A 16,744-nucleotide genomic window follows, 5' to 3' on the forward strand; every position below is an offset into this window, starting at 1 on the left:
AATAGATAGAGTAGACAGTCAGAGACTTTTTCCCCGGGTACAACAGAGTGTTACAAGGGGACATAAATTTAAGGTGAAGGGTGGAAGGTATAGGGGGGACGTCAGGGGTAGGGAGTGGTGGGGGCATGGAATGCACTGCCTGTGGGAGTGGCAGAGTCAGAATCATTGTTGACCTTTAAGCGGCAATTGGATAGGTACATGGATAGGTGCTTAAGCTAGGACAAATGTTCGGCACAACCGTGGGCCGAAGGGCCTGTTCTGTGCTGTATTGTTTTATGTTCTATGTTCTAACCCTTGATTCCACTATCCTTGAGAGCTCTATCCAACTCTTTCTTAAATGAATCCAGAGACTGGGCCTCCACTGCCCTCTGGGGAAGAGCATTCCACACAGCCACCACTCTCTGGGTGAAGAAGTTTCTCCTCATCTCTGTCCTTAATGGTCTACCCCGTATTTTTAAGCTGTGTCCTCTGGTTCGGCACTCACCCATCAGCGGAAACATGTTTCCTGCCTCCAGAGTGTCCAATCCTTTAATAATCTTATATGTCTCAATCAGATCCTCTCTCAGTCTTCTAAAGGTTAGAGTTGATGGTGAGGATTTGGAAAATGTGAAGCCGATAATGATCCTGGATCAAGATGGCACACTCAAGTCTGGCCAACCTTGTAGATGAGATTCGGAAAGCTCCTCAAATTCAATGCTACAAGTAAAAATGTTAGCAGTTGCTTAGATAGTTTGTCATTGTAGATATAAAATGTTTAGCAGAAGTAAGCCATTCAGTCTATTTAGTCTGCTCTCCCATTCAATGAGGTCATGGCTTATCTGAAAATCCTCAACTCCATTTTCCTTCGCCATCAGCCTTGATTCCCTTACTGGTTAAAAATCTGTCCATTTCAGTCTTGAATATACTGAACAACACAGTCTCAACAGTCCATAGAAGAGAAGAAGCCAGATAAATCTATTTGAAGGCCTAAACCAAAAATAAGATACTGCTCAGAGCAAAAGGGCAAGGGTAATGGGAGAAAAGAAATTCAGACAAGTAATACAGATAAATTTAGGAAAATAATGCACAATAAAAAATTATGAAGGAGAACTGACGGAAACAGTAGGGCATAAAGTGGCATGTAGGAGAAGGTAACAGAAGAGAAAGTGCGTAGATCAAGATAAGGTCTAACAATGAGAGCTTGAAGGTTACTCATAATACTTAATGTTGATCAGCTTCACTAGAATCAAATAGGATTTTTTAAAAAACAGAAATACAGCATAACATGACTGAGTGGTTTCCAACTATAAAAACTTTTATTAGCCTTGAAGTATAATGGAGCATTTTAAGAGATCTAATCGGCAAACTCTTTCTTTCATTGCACTATTTAAGAATGAGTATCTTTCACTTTTTTTTTAAATTGTTAAATGCCTGAAAACCTACTTCAATGTTTACTATTCGAATCTGTAACTGAAGAGGTGTCAATCTCCAAACCACATATTTAAAATACAGGCTTCTTCTCAATGCTCAAATATAAATGCTACTTTGTATCCTACTCGAATCAAACACAACTTGATTTTACAGGAATAAAAATTGGAAAGGTTTTAGAAAAGAATTGTTCCACAATTTAATAGCTCAGGGGCAAAGCTAAAAATTACCCCACATTCACTTCAGCTTACAATTTTACAAAGAGAACCATTTAAGTAGGATTTTATTCACATTTTAATTGAGGTTTTTAAACTTTAGATTTTGTGAAAGCTAGTTGAGAGTGAGTGAGCAAGAAACAGACTGTCCCATTGTTTACATATGATTCCCTTCATGTAAATTGCCTTTAATACAGCCCCTGAATTACTGAGTGAAACAATCGTCTTCTTTTCAGTTACAGTTCCCAGGTATGAGATACGAAATGCACATTTCAAGGAGTTTGGAAGGAAATTAAAAGGACCTCAAAAGCAGTGATCTCATTTAATCTTTGTGTCACTTATTAGTGAGGACAAAAAAAACAGAAGGATTGCTTAATAGAGCAGGTAGCTGGAGAATTGGTTGGTACAGGATGGCTGGTATAAGGGAGATAGAGTCAGATTTCTGAGAACTTGAAACCGGTTCTTGGGCAGGTGGAATCCTGTACAAGTCAAAAAGGTTACACCTTAGTGAGATTGGGACTGATTTCCTTGAACAGAGATTTGTTACTATCAATGGGTTCACTTTAAAGTTGCTCGTCAGAGAGATGACTACCTGAGGGGTAACACAAATTGGAAGGAGGTAAACCTGGTTACGTTAAGCTGAAAAGATAGTTACGGAGACTAAAAGAGTGGAGAAATAAAGCTGAACATCAAGTATGCTTCCAATGTGGAATGCTGTCAAGAAGACAAAGTTAAGGTCGCTCTTCCCGAATGTACATAGCATTCACAATAAAGATGATTGAATGTGAAAACAGAGATACAGAAAATCCCCAAGTTACAAATGGTCTATAGTCTTGAGTAATTTCATAAGTCCATTTGTACGTAAGTCAAAACACAACACAATACAATATAAAATAGCCATTCATATGTATAAGAAAATATTCAATCTTTAAAATTAATACTAATTTGGGATTTCATTCAAAAATTAGAGTAACACAGCATAGAAACAGGCCCTTCAGCCCACCATATATATGCCGGGCAGCATACATCAAGCTACACAAACTACATTTACCTGCACTTGGTTCACAGTTCATTATGCCCTGGCATTTTCAGTACTTATCCAGATGTTTTTTAAATGTTGCAAAGGTATCTGCCTCCACCACCCTCTCAGGCAGTACATTCATATATCTACCACTCTCTTGAGTGAAAACATATCCTCTCATATCGCCTCTAAATCACCTGTCTCTCGCCTTCAAGTTATGCCTTCTGGTCTTAGACACACCTGCCATGGGGAAGAGATTCTCTCAAACTATCTTATAATTTTGTGTACCTCAATCATATCCCTCCTCTCACCACCACCTTCAGCCTTGTCTGCTCCAAGGAAAGCAAACCCAGTCTATCCAGTTTCTCTTCATAACAGAGATTCTGCATCCCAGCAACAGCCTGGTGAATCTCCTAAACACCCTCACTTCAGTGCAATCACGTCCTTCCAATAGTGTGGCAACCTGAACTGCCTGTATTCCATCTGTGGCCTTACCAAAGGTTTTATAAAATTGTAACAGGATTTCATTGCTCTTGTATTCTGCACCCTGGCTAATGAAGGCAAGCATCCCATATGCCTTCTTCACCATCATTACCTTTGTTACGACCTTAAGGGATCTCCAGACTTGTAATTAGATTAGATTAGATTACATTAGATTAGATATCATTACAGTGTGGAAACAGGCCCTTCGGCCCAACAAGTCCACACCGACCCGCCGAAGCACAACCCACCCACACCCCTACATGTACCCCTTACCTAACACTACGGGCAATTTAGTATGGCCAATTCACCTGACCTGCACATCTTTGGACTGTGGGAGGAAACCGGAGCACCCGGAGGAAACCCACGCAGACACGGGGAAAACGTGCAAACTCCACAGTCACTCACCTATGGTCCCTTGTTCCTCAGTACTCCTTAGGGACCTACCATGCATTGGTTATGCTCCTCCCTTATTAGATCTCCCAAAATGCATCACCTCACACTTATTAGGATTAAACTCCATCTGCCATTGCTTTGCCCAATTTACCAGCTGATCAATATCAGACTTTAACCATCTTTGTCACTATTCACATCACTACTAATTTTCGTGTCATCTGCAAACATACTAACCATATCTTCTGCATTCACACGCAAGTATTAATGTCAGTAATAAACAGCAAGGATCCCAGCACTGATCCCAGTGGTTCACAAGCTTTCAATTACAAAATCAACCCAGCATCAGCGCCCTCCGTTTCCTATTTGCAAGCCAATTTTGGATCCAGTTTGCCAACTTGCCTTGAATCCCATTGGCTCTTAACTTCTGGATCAGTCTTTCATGCAAGTTAAGACATTCATAAATTGGGGACCACTGTCCATGGGTATGACCTAATTACCATTTCAGAAACATGGCTGCATGGCCACCAGAACTGAGAACTGAATGTGTTATTTAATGGGTAGGAAGTTCGGACAAAAAGGAATAGGAGGTGGATCTGCAGCAATAATGAAGTTCTAGTAGAGTTGATGCGAGGGGGAAGCAGTGGGTGCAATTTATTTGGACTTCAGGTTTTCAACAAAGTCCCATATGAGAAATTAATGTGTAAAATTAAAGTGCATGGGATGAGGTAGTGTATTGAGATGGATAGTAAAGTAGCTGGCAGACAGCAAACAAAGGATAGGACTAAATGAATCTGTTTTCCAAACAGCAGGCAAGACCAGTGGGGTAAATCTGGGATCAATGCTTGGATCCCAGCTATGTACAATGTATGTTGGTTTAAATGAGGAAACTAAATGTAATATCTCCATATTTGCAGACAACACAAAGCTATGTAAGGTAAATTGTGAGGATGTTGCAGAGATGTGATTTTGACAAGCAAGTGGGCAAATGCATGGTAGATGCAGTATAATATGGATAAATATCAGGTTATCCATTATGGCAGCAAAAACAGGAAGTCAGATTAACTGAATGGCTATAAATAAAGAGATGGAAACATGAAATGAGATTGCAGAATCTTCATACACCAGCTGGTGAAGAGAAGCATGCAGGTACAGCAGCATTAACAGCGGCATAAAGTATGGTGGCCTACATAGCGAAAGAATTCAAGTACCGGAGCAGGAATGTCTTACAGCAATTATACAGGGCCTTAGTGAGACCACACCTCCAATACTGTGTATAGTTTTGGTCTCCTTATCCGAGGAAGGATGTTCTTGCTATAAAAACAGTGCAGTGAAGGTTCACCAAACTGATTTTGTTTTCATTCATTCGTGGGACGTGGGAGACACTGGTTGGCCAACAATTAATTGCCCTTCCCTACCTTGCCCTTGAGGTGATGGTTCTGGATTAGTGGTGCTGGAAGAGCACAGCAGTTCAGGCAGCATCCAAGGAGCAGTGAAATCGACGTTTCGGGCAAAAGCCCTTCATTTTATCCTGATGAAAGGCTTTTGCCCGAAACGTCGATTTCACTGCTCCTTGGATGCTGCCTGAACTGCTGTGCTCTTCCAGCACCACTAATCCAGAATCTAGTTTCCAGCATCTGCAGTCATTGATTTTACCTTGAGGTGATGGTGACCTGCCTTCCTGAACCGCTGCTCTCCACCTGCTGTGGGTTGACTCTTAGTGCCATTAGAGATGAAATTCCAGGATTTTGATGGTCACAGTGAAGGAACAGTGATACATTTCCAAATCAGGATGGTTAGTGGCTTGGAGGGGAACTTGCACGTCGTGGTGCCTTCATGTATCTGCTACCCTTGTCTTTATAGATGGAAGTGGTTGTGGGTTTTCAAAGTGTTGTCTGAGGATCTTTGATAAATTTTTCAGTGTATCTTGAAGATAGTATACACTGCTGCTACTAAAAGTCATTGGTGGAGGAGTGGATGCTTGTGAATGTGGTGGTAATCAAGTCGGCTTTGTCCGAGATGATGTCAAGGCTTTTTTTGAGTGTTTTTGGAGCAGCACTCATCCAGGCGAGTGCAGGTTATTCTACCACTCTCCTCACTTATGCCTTCTAGATCAAGGATGGGTTTTGGGGAGTCGAGAGGTAAGTTACTCACCGCAATATTCCTCACTTCTGACCTGTTTATATGATAAGTTCAGTTGGGTTTCTGATCAATGGTAACTCCCAGGATGTTGATAGTGTAGGAATTCAGTGATGCTAACACCACTGAATGTCATGGGCCAGGGGTTAGATTGTCTCTTATTCCTAGGTTAGCAGGATTTGCATGTGAGAAGAGGTTGAATCGGTTAGAATTATATTCATCATAGTTCAAAAGAATGGAGGTGGAGGTGGTTATCTTATATAAACATAAAATTCTAACAGGACCAGATGGGGTAGATGCAGGAAAGATGTTGCCAATGCGAAATCCAGGAGTCAAAGTCTAAGGATATGGGAAAAATAATTTAGGATTGGACAGGTAGGGTGGAGGGGGAGAATAATTTTTCAAACAAAGAGTGGTGAATCTGTGGAATTTGGCATCACAGAAAGTAGCTGAGGACAAAAAAACTGTATGATTTCAAGGAGCAGTCAGATATAGCACTTGGGCTAAAAGTTGGGGGCGGTGGGGGGGTTTGGAGGGGAAAGAGGAGGTTACATTGGAACTGTACAAAATGTTGTGGTTCTGTTCGCCAAGCTGGGAATTTGTGTTGCAGACGTTTCGTCCCCTGTCTAGGTGACATCCTCAGTGCTTGGGAGCCTCCTGTAAAGCGCTTCTGTGATCTTTCCTCCAGCATTTGTAGTGGTTTGAATCTGCCACTTCCGGTTGTCAGTTCCAGCTGTCCGCTGCAGTGGTCGGTATATTGGGTCCAGGTCGATGTGCTTATTGATTGAATCTGTGGATGAGTGCCATGCCTCTAGGAATTCCCTGGCTGTTCTCTGTTTGGCTTGTCTTGTCATAGTAGTGTTGTCCCAGTCGAATTGACAGCTGGAACTGACAACCGGAAGCGGCAGAGACAAACCACTACAAATGCTGGAGGAAAGATCACAGATGCGCTTCACAGGAGGCTCCCAAGCACTGAGGATGTCACCTAGACAGGGGACGAAACGTCTGCAACACAAATTCCCAGCTCGGCGAACACAACCACAACAACGAGCACCCGAGCCACAAATCTTCTCACAGACTTTGAACTGTACAAAATATTGGTGAGACCACAGCGACAGCATTGTGTACAGTTCTGAAATCTACATTATATAAGGCTGAGATTGCATTGAGATGGTGCACAGGAAACTTACCAGGATGGTGGGAAAGATGGAGAGTTTTAGTAATAAGGAGAGATTGGACAGGCTGGATAAGGCTTGGTTAGACTTAGAGTACTCTGCAGTTTTGGTCTCTTTATCGTAGGAATAATATTATTGCCATAGAGATGGTACAATAAAGACTCACCAGACTTGCTCAGAGGATGGCAGCACTGTCCCATAACAAGAGTTTGGGCAAACTGGACCTGTATACTGTAGCGTTTCGGAGAATGAGAGGTGATCTCATCGAAGTTTACAAAATGCTTATAGAAATATACAGGGTAGATGCGGGAAAGCTGTTTCTCCTAGTTGGAGAGCCCAGAACCAAGGAGCACAATCTTAAAAAAAGGAGGACATCATTTAGGACTGAGATAAGCATTTTATTTACTTCAGTATTCTCTATTACAGAGGGCTATGGAAGTTCAGTCTTTGAATATATTTAAGGCAGAGATTGTTAGATTTCTCCTTACCAATTACTTATAGTGTATTATGGATGGTGTACATAAATGATATTGAAATGTTTGATCAGCCATGATCGTATTGAATAGGAGGTCAAGCCGAATGGACTGAATGGCCTGTTTCTGTTCCTTTGTAAAACATCAACTATTTTGAATGGACTTTAAATAACATTTTGTTAGGAATCTGGGAGCATTTCCAATCACAGGAAGTGCTTGTCTAAAAATGTACATACATTCCATTGAGAAACTGGAATGTGGAACTGTGGATTATCTGTTGCTGACCGGAAAAGCAAATAATTGTGGATAAAGTCCAATTTTAGGAGACATGGGTGAATTTCATGATCCTTAATTACTGGACAACAGACTTGGAAAAAACACTGGGATCTGTCCTATTCAATGCCCAGCAGATGTTTCTGGGATTAAGTTGTTGTTTGTTTTCACAGATCTGAGGTGTGAGTTGTTGAAGAATATTGCAACAGAAAACCAGTCTCTCTGAACGTCTGTTGCTATGCTCTACATCTCTATGAGAGAAAGTGAGGGCTGCAGATGCTGGAGATCAGAGCTGAAAATGTGTTGCTGGAAAAGCGCAGCAGGTCAGGCAGCATCCAAAGAACAGGAGAATCGACTTTTCGGGCATAAGCCCTTCTTCCTGAAGAAGGGCTTATGCCCGAAACTTCGATTCTCCTGTTCCTTGGATGCTGCCTGACCTGCTGCGCTTTTCCAGCAACACATTTTCAGCTCTGTACATCTCTATGACAATGACTCTATGACACATAAGGTGAAACGATCATAAGCTCTCTCTCTGTGAAATAGTTTGAATCCCAGATAAAGTTTTAAACATCATAACTCCTGTTTCCCATTTGAATTTGAAATTTCACTGAAGATCTTCCATTGTTCTATTACTGTCAGCATGTTGTTCCTTTCTTTGATTATTTTTTCTAAATTCATAATAGCTTCACAGTGCCATGTTGTCTTGTTTGTTCATGAATGTGTGAGATGGGAACTAAGGGGACTTAGTTTAATTCGGTATTGTAGCTTAGTTGATAACCAGTTTTGCCGCTTGTACGAAGAATAAGTTTATTTATAATGAGTTCTTTTTGAACTTATTGAATAAACCTGGTGAAGGTCTCACTTGCAGTAAAAAGGAGAAACAAATAAACAAGTTTGCTGATTAAGATAACAGTTAGATTTTAATACAGCTCATGGGGTACTGACGGTGGATTTCCATTGCACTCCTCCCCTCATTCAAAGCAGAAGGCTGGCCATTTAAAGGATATTGCATGAAATATTCATTTCAACAAATCATTTTAAGAGGTTTTAAAATTGTAGATTGACTTGTCCAGATTACAATTGACAACATTATTAAAATAGCCACCATGCACTGACTCAGGTTGAGAGACAGGGCCTGTGCATTTATTTATACAGCTCCAATATTTAATTATCTAAGAAAACAGTAATTTTTCAGGAAACAACAAAAAAATTGAGTCTTTGCTGAGATCTATTAGAAACATACAATATATGGTACCACTAGAATCTGCCTTTGCCCTGTGGAAAGCCCACAAGGATCTATCAGTGAATAATATCTTACAATCCATCCCTGCCCTCGTATTGTCAAACGTCATGGCGCTGAGACTTCACAAGATTTATGTTGCAATCCTAAAGCTGTTCCTACAATGTGAACAAAATCCAAAATAGCACCCATTATACTAAACTATATGGAAATCCCCAAAATATTAAGTAAAAGTATCACAGAACATATGCATGCTAATATTTTGAAAAATTAATAGGATAAAAAGTAAAAGATAAATAAATTAAAGGTTATCAGCTTTTGCATACAAGCATGTATACCTCAAATGATTTCACAAAATATATTTTGCCAAATTTAATGTCAAATCCAATTAAAACAGAAAAATCTCAAAATATAAAGTGATGAAACATTTGACTTTTTTATTCACTATAAATCAGTGACCCCCCCGCCAAAGCAACCTTTTATAAAATGACATGTTCCCCAACTCAGCATATGCAACACAACGGAGATCTGCTAGTTTATAGCATAATTTTGAGCATTAGAGATGCATGCACGAGTTGTTACACTGACAAAATGTGCCACTGTGGTATTTTGATCAAAAACTGTGAAAGGTTAATTCAATAATTTTTTGCACAAAAATGAAACAAAGTTGTGCAGCTTCCTTTACCATATTTTATTTGATGAACAGGTTTCTCATTGACGTGATAAAATATCAGTTTCTCTTTAATTATTCCAGAAGCACAAGCAGCATCCAGATCCGAACATGTAAAACTGAATTACCAAATAAAATATGCTAAGTATCAGCATTACACTGTTCTAACAAAGTGCCAAATTCCTATTACTGTATAAAGTGTGATAGACTTCACAGCAAAACTCCAGAAGGTGCAAAAGAAAAACACCACTGGCCGAATACAACAGGCTCTGCAAACTTTAAGTTACTTTTATTGAAACTGTTCTTCCTCTGTCAAATAAAAAGTAGTGGGCAGAACCAAAATACTAATCAAAATGATATATCAATATAATCTGTAAGTGCACACTGTGTGACATGTATGCAGATTTTTTTATATGACCTTAAAGTGATTTGGTATGCCAAGAGATACAAGTACAGAAGAGGGAACATGGGAGGTAGTCTTTTGTCCTCTTGTTTGTAAAGTCCTTTGAGTACAAAGGAATTGCAATTCTAATTAGGAGGAAATGGTTACTGGGAATGGCTTTAAATAAATAGAATTTCAGAAAGTAATTATTTTGTTTTCCTGTAATACTTTTTTATACATTGCTACAAAATAGAGAAATGTGCAACCAATCACATCACAAAACATAATCAACTTTTACTCCTTTCAACTGATTGATGGGAGTGTCCTACGTTTTTGTTTTAATTAGCTAACAAGAAACATTTCAGGTAGATCTGCTCCATCTGTAGCACATGCACTATTTAGAAGACTACAGAATACCCCAGTTGCACGATCGTGTCTTTATGGCTTTTCAACTCTAACTAACTGAACTCTGTCCTTGTCCTCTCAAGGACACTACATTATTATAACTATGTAACCACAGTTTCATTTGTTCTTCATCTTTCCTTAGCGCATGGTATCCTTAAGCATTAAGTAGCTTACCTTCACCATTTTTGTGATCTCCACAATCCTTCGAGCACGTTCCTACCTGATACTACTTCATTCTGGAGTACTATGCAATACTCTCACATGTCTTATTCCACTTTTCTACTTCTATATACTAGTGCTCATCTCCCTAAATATTTAGTTTAAATCCTACTCAACTATATTTCCTGCAAGGGCATTAGTCCTGGTTGAGATGTACCGCGTCCTTTTGGAATCAGTGCCTCTTCCTCAGAGCTGGTCCAAATGTTCTAAAAACATAAATGCCTCCCTCACCCGTGCAATGCATCCACCCAAGGATCGATTCTCCATCTTTTTAATTCTATTCTCACTAGCATGTGGCACAGGGTTGAAGTGGCACTTCTCAGACATCAGGTTTTGGATATCCATGTTAACCACACATCAGTCTTCTTCCCAAGTTGTTGTACCATTTGTGCACAAGTAACAAGGTCCAAAATTCTTGTTATAATTTTGACAGCAAACTTGGTCATATTATTTTTAGCATGTTGTTTAGGTGAGAGCCGTACAAGAATGACAACGATGAGGGTGTTTCACAATTTTCACTAAGCACAGGAAACAAACTAAAGGTTTCTGTAAGACAACAGTTGGTAATGGAAGAGGGAAGAAGTTGTAATTTGACAAACCAGTTTTTCCTGTAACACCAGAAGCATGCAATAGCTAGTTATCAATAGTACCCATTGTAAGAGACAGGACACATAAATGCAATTAACCATGTCCAGTTTCAAAATTAATTCATCTTTAGCCTAGATCATATTTTTGATCTTACTTTGAAGAAAACCAGCAAATAAATTCACAGATAAAATGCATAAATGAAAACATACATTGTAAGTATCATAGCTATTTTCTTTATCTAAAAATTGTAGCTTCCTACTGTATTTATTTTTATAGCTGGCCTGCAATATAAGCCAACACCATGAAAACGACCACCTCCCACTTCCGCAAACCCTACTAAAGAAAAACAACCCAAAGAGTTGTATTTTCATGCGGGTTGGTAGTGTTCCCCAAGACGTGAGCCTGACAATCTCAGATGACAGCAGAGGCCTCAAGCTGCAAACACGTGCTGGATGCAAAGCCTGCCTCCATGCACCAATGCTCCTGTGGAAAATTAATTTAAAAAAACAAGTGAAACTAAATACAGCCCTCCAGCCATTCCTCATATGCCTCTCTCTCTCCCTCACACATTCATGCTAATCCATGCCACCTTATTAATCACTACCTACTGTGGTGTAAAATTCCAAGCAGTGGAATGTGGTGAAACGGTTAAAAATTATGTCCCAATACATGTGTGAATCTAACCGGAATGGAGGTGTTGCTTAGTCCCGTGTGAATCTTCTTATCTGTATGTAACCAGAATGGAATGTGTTTTTTAGCCTTGCTCTGCTGTTCACATGAATGTTTATATCTGGAAAAGAATAAAAAGCTGGAAAAGTCTCCAGTTCGGTGAGTCTGCTCCGGGGTTACGTTTAACCGCCGAGCGTGGGTTGTTGGCAACCGCTCTACAAGAACTGACGGCTCCCAGTTTTTGTAACATGTAGAGTGAGCATAAACCAGACCCGTTGTGCGACACTGCGGGGAATAAAATGCCCATATTCTAGCAGTCTCGCCTCTTGGTCGTTTGTTCTGTGTCAGACTACTCTCCTACGAACCTGACCTTGAGAATTTTTTAAAACACCTACCCAAATACCACCTCTTACTCACAGTACCACACTAATACAATCTGTTTTCCCCATACACTTCTCGCCACCTAATGCCCTGTACCTATCTGCATAACTGTTCATATTCACCATGCCATCCTGAGCTCCTGTATCCAATCAATGATCCTCACAAGATGAATGCAAACCTATGCCTCTATACTCACGCCTATGTTCCATGTCAGCTTTGGCAGTTCTAAATATGTGCACAAACCTTTTAAGCATATTCATCGATAGTTTTAACAATCCCACAGGGTACCGGGTCTGCAAATCTCCTCTAAATCCACCCACTTACCACCCCACCTCTTCCAAGAACATAACATCTCAGCAGCCTTATCTGGAGGAATACCTTAGCTCCCCAAAAGCCACCCAAGAAAATGCACAAATAAAAAGGTATGGTCTGCTTTGCTCATTCTGGATAGTGGTAATAGCAAAATGGGATTTAAATGTCGACAGCTGTTTGCTAGCCATTTTAACTATTTCCATGAATTATTGTCATGAAACCTGAGCTGACCACAACACGGGCAGGACTTCCAAATTCCAGAGATTTTTACTGTGGAAGTCTGGGTCTATCAATTTATATCTTAATACGGCATGGCAGAAAAAGTTGGAGTAAATGGGTCTGGGTGGTTGCTCTTTGGAGGGTCGGAGTGGATTTGTTGGGCCGAAGGGCCTGTTTCCACACTGTACGGAATCTAATTTAATCACACATAAATAATTAATTAAATAAATAAATAGATACAGGACTTCTTCCCCCTCTCATAAAATGGGTTACATCTCAAATTAACCTATTTAAAGTATCACTATCTCCATGGGCTTGAAGAGGAAGACACAAACATAGTGTCCTATAATAGCCCACTATTTGCTTCAGAGCCAATGCTGGATTGCATTAATGCATGAACGATCCACCAGAAACCACTTAAAAAAGCAGGGGATAGATATAGATGATCTAATGAAGAACATTTCCTGATTTCACTTCCATCTCTCAACCAGTCACACCCCACAACCTAATAAAGACAACAAAAGAGAAGTTACATACTTGCAGTTGGATCTTTTGCCAAAATGTTGTCCAAGGCACTTGTAATGGATTGAAAAAGGTTCATCTTCTGAGTTGGACCTTCAGAAAAAATACAATTTGGTTTCATTACAAACTTCAACACTGAATAATGACTTTAGATTACATTGTTCATAAATTTAAGTTTTTCAACAAACTTTTATTATCCTAAGGCAGAAGAAAATATTAAATATTGTCATTTTATATTTCCAGCATATCATTTCAGAAATGCACTTATACTTTCACACCCATTTCTTGATCATGGACCAATAGATCAGTAAGCTGATGCGAAAGTTTTTGATTTGTCAATAAAAGTTCTTGAAAAAAATATCAATTTGTCACTTTCATTTATGCAATGACTGGTTTATGCAGATTGTCAACTACTTCTTTCGAAATATAGAAAGGCATCTGTAATAAAGTATGAAAACTGGCAAACACAAATAGTAATGAATCAAATTTTGGTGGACAAGTAAGAGCACATTCATTACAGCAAATTAATTGATTAATTGATTTATTGTCCAGTGAAGAACAGTGAAAAGGTTTTGTTTATGAGCAGTACAGGCAGATCATAGTAGGCAAGAATGTTCAGATCAAAAAGACTTGCACAGAGGCATACAGGTTATATTGCACAGAGCGTGCGCTGGGCAAGATCAACATTAGCAAAATCAACGATATTTGAATCTAGAAAGTTCATTCATCAGTCTAATAATGACCAGGAAGAAGCTGTTCCTGAATGTGTTGGTGCCAGTTCAGCCTTCTGTATCTTCTATTTGACAGAAGCAGTTGTAGGAGATCAATACCGGGGTGTGATGGGTCTTTGATGATGTTGGTCCAGCCTTTCCGCAGCCATGAGTCATGTAAATGGAGTCCATGGATGAAAGGTTAGTTTCCATGATAGTTTCGGCTGTGTACACCACCTTCTGTAGTTTCTTACGGTCCTGGGCAAAGAAGTTACCATATCAACCCATTATGCACCCAGATAGTATGTTTTTAATTGTGTTTCTGTAGAAATTGGGTGAGGGCCCTTATGGACATGTCAAATTTCCTGAGCTGCCTAAGGAAGAAGAGATGTTGTTGTGCCTTCTTGACTGCTGTATCCACGTGGTAAGTCTAAGACAGCTTGTAGGTATCGTCAATCTGAGGAACTTGATGCTCTCCACCTTCTCAACTTCAGTTCCTTTGATATAGATGGGGGCATGTTCTCATCCTTTGTTTCTGAAGTCGATGATCAGTTCTTTAGTTTTGCCGATGTTGAGAGAGGTTTTTCTCATTGCACCACATCACCAAGCCCTCTACTTCCCTTCTGTATTCAGAACATGAAAAGATATAAACTACTGGTCAATTTACCTGCTTGTCTAATATCTCCCACTGATATCTTGCACCACTGATCTCCCTGATATCTTTAAAAGACTTACCGGATTTGCATACTATTCCATGTCACAAAATTCACATTTGCAGCTCCACTCTAAATTATCTGTTAGTGGTCACACTGGACTAAAGTCTTCTGGAGGGAGGAAAGGAGAAGTAAATAATAAAAAGAGGAAAAAATAAGTATAGGCTTTTGGATATGTTTCAAAGTCATTATTCTTAAACCAATTTTAAATTCTGCAACATGTCATCACTAGCCTACTACTCCATGTTGTTCAGAAGTACACTTATACTTTCACACCCATTTCTTGTTCATGGAACAATAGATCTGTGAGCTGATGCTTCACATCTGGGATCTAAGTCCAGAACTGTATTATTAGTTTGCTATTTTTTCTTGGTTATTTAGTGGGGAATCGTAAACCTTTCAAGTTATCATTTAATTTTTTGAATAATAAAATAAAGTTAGTTAGGTATAATAGATGCCCTTTTGCATAATGGCCAATAATTATAATTAAAATACAAGAAAAACAATATAATTGTTAATATCAACTAAAACTACATAGAAAGGAATTCGAGAGCATGGAACTTGAGTTCGTTGCCAGTGATATAGGTGGAATACACAAGAGATTATTGTTGCAACAATATGGAATCTGGGGACTATAAGACTATAGATAATGGTTTAAAAAAAAAAGAGGAGCAAGATCATGAATTAATTTAAGCGTAAGGATTACACTTTCACATTTTATACATTGAGAAACTGGAAGCCAATGCAGATTGGCATGACAGAGATATCAGTGAGCTGAATTTAGGCAGGGTATGATACAGGCAGTGATTTGAACAAACTGAAACGCTTGAAGTGGAGACTGGTTAGGTGAGCATTGAAATGGATGAGTTTGGAGCGAACAAAGTACACTGAAAACTCTGACATACTAGGGGGATCTCGACTTACAAACACTCACTTATAAATGTGATCCCATTCAGGGAGGTAATTTTAAATATTCAACATACAAAAATTTCCTTTACTTATGAGCAGCTGCTTTATATTGTCCTACACTGTGCGCCAGCTTGCATACAAATCAACTTGCAAATGGAATCAGGAACAGAATCCATTCACAACCCGTGTGCTGGTTGTCTTTATATGAGGAGTTTCAACATCTCATTGATTTGAAAACAATCCATGTCATCTAATGGTTTTAATTACAGCATGGAAACACACTCCTAAAGTTAAACTATCATCCTTGACCTCGTCAGCAGTAGCGGCAGCATCCTTCCAACTAAGCAAACAATCTATTTCAAATGAGATGCCTTCATATGTACCTGCTAATTGCTAAAGATGCCAGTTCTTATGCAGCAGGTTCTGTCACAATTGCTGCACGTGAAGCTATCAAGTGTGGTTGATAATTGTTTTCAGCACTGGTGTCTGACACCAAGCTCATGTAACACCTGGTCCTGGTGGTGGCACATAAATTTTCCTCTGATGTCAGCTAGAGACGCCCAGGTGCAATATTTAGGGTGTTCACATCACACTGGCTAGTATCCTTGAAGTGGAGCTTTGGACTACCCTAACAGTCATCTGGCTTTGGCTACCTCACCATACAATACCTTGGATGCATGACTGTCTTAGAACATAGAAAAGTACAGCATAGAACAGGCCCTTTGGCCCACAATGTTGTGCCGAGATTTAATCCTAATGTAAAATATAGTAACTTAACCTATGCACTCCTCAACTCACTGCTATCCATGTGCATGTCCAGCAATCGCTTAAATGTCCCCAATAACTCTGCTTCCGCCACTACAGCTGGCAACGTATTCCATGCATTCACAACTCTCTGCGTAAAGAATCTACCTCTGACATCTCCTTTATACATTCCTCCTAATATCTTCAAACTATAACTTCTCGTACCAGTCAATCCTACCCTGGGGGAAAGTCTCTGGCTATTGACTCTATCTATTCCTCTCATTATTTTGTACACCTCGATCAGGTTTCCTCTCTTCCTCCTTCTCTCCAGAGAGAAAAGTCCGAGCTTATTCAACCTTTCTTCATAAGGCAAGCCCTCCAGTCCAGGCAGCATCCTGGTAAACCTTCTTTGCACCCTCTCCAAAGCCTCTGTATCTTTCCTATAGTAGGACGACCAGAACTGGACACAATATTCCAAGTGTGGT

General features: G+C 39.7%; 1 protein-coding gene across 3 annotated transcripts in view; it reads right to left on the reverse strand.

Annotated features, from left to right (window-relative positions):
• bckdhb (branched chain keto acid dehydrogenase E1 subunit beta) overlaps positions 1 to 16,744 on the reverse strand; it is a 284,897-nt gene that overhangs the window by 263,657 nt on the left and 4,496 nt on the right. For all 3 annotated transcript variants that reach the window (XM_043686955.1, XM_043686954.1, XM_043686956.1), the window contains exon 2: positions 13,199 to 13,276. In XM_043686955.1, coding sequence (XP_043542890.1) covers positions 13,199 to 13,276 — 78 coding nt within the window. The remainder of the gene's footprint in view (positions 1 to 13,198; positions 13,277 to 16,744) is intronic.

Source organism: Chiloscyllium plagiosum, chromosome 3, assembly GCF_004010195.1.
Source record: "Chiloscyllium plagiosum isolate BGI_BamShark_2017 chromosome 3, ASM401019v2, whole genome shotgun sequence".
Taxonomy (NCBI): Eukaryota; Metazoa; Chordata; class Chondrichthyes; order Orectolobiformes; family Hemiscylliidae; genus Chiloscyllium; species Chiloscyllium plagiosum.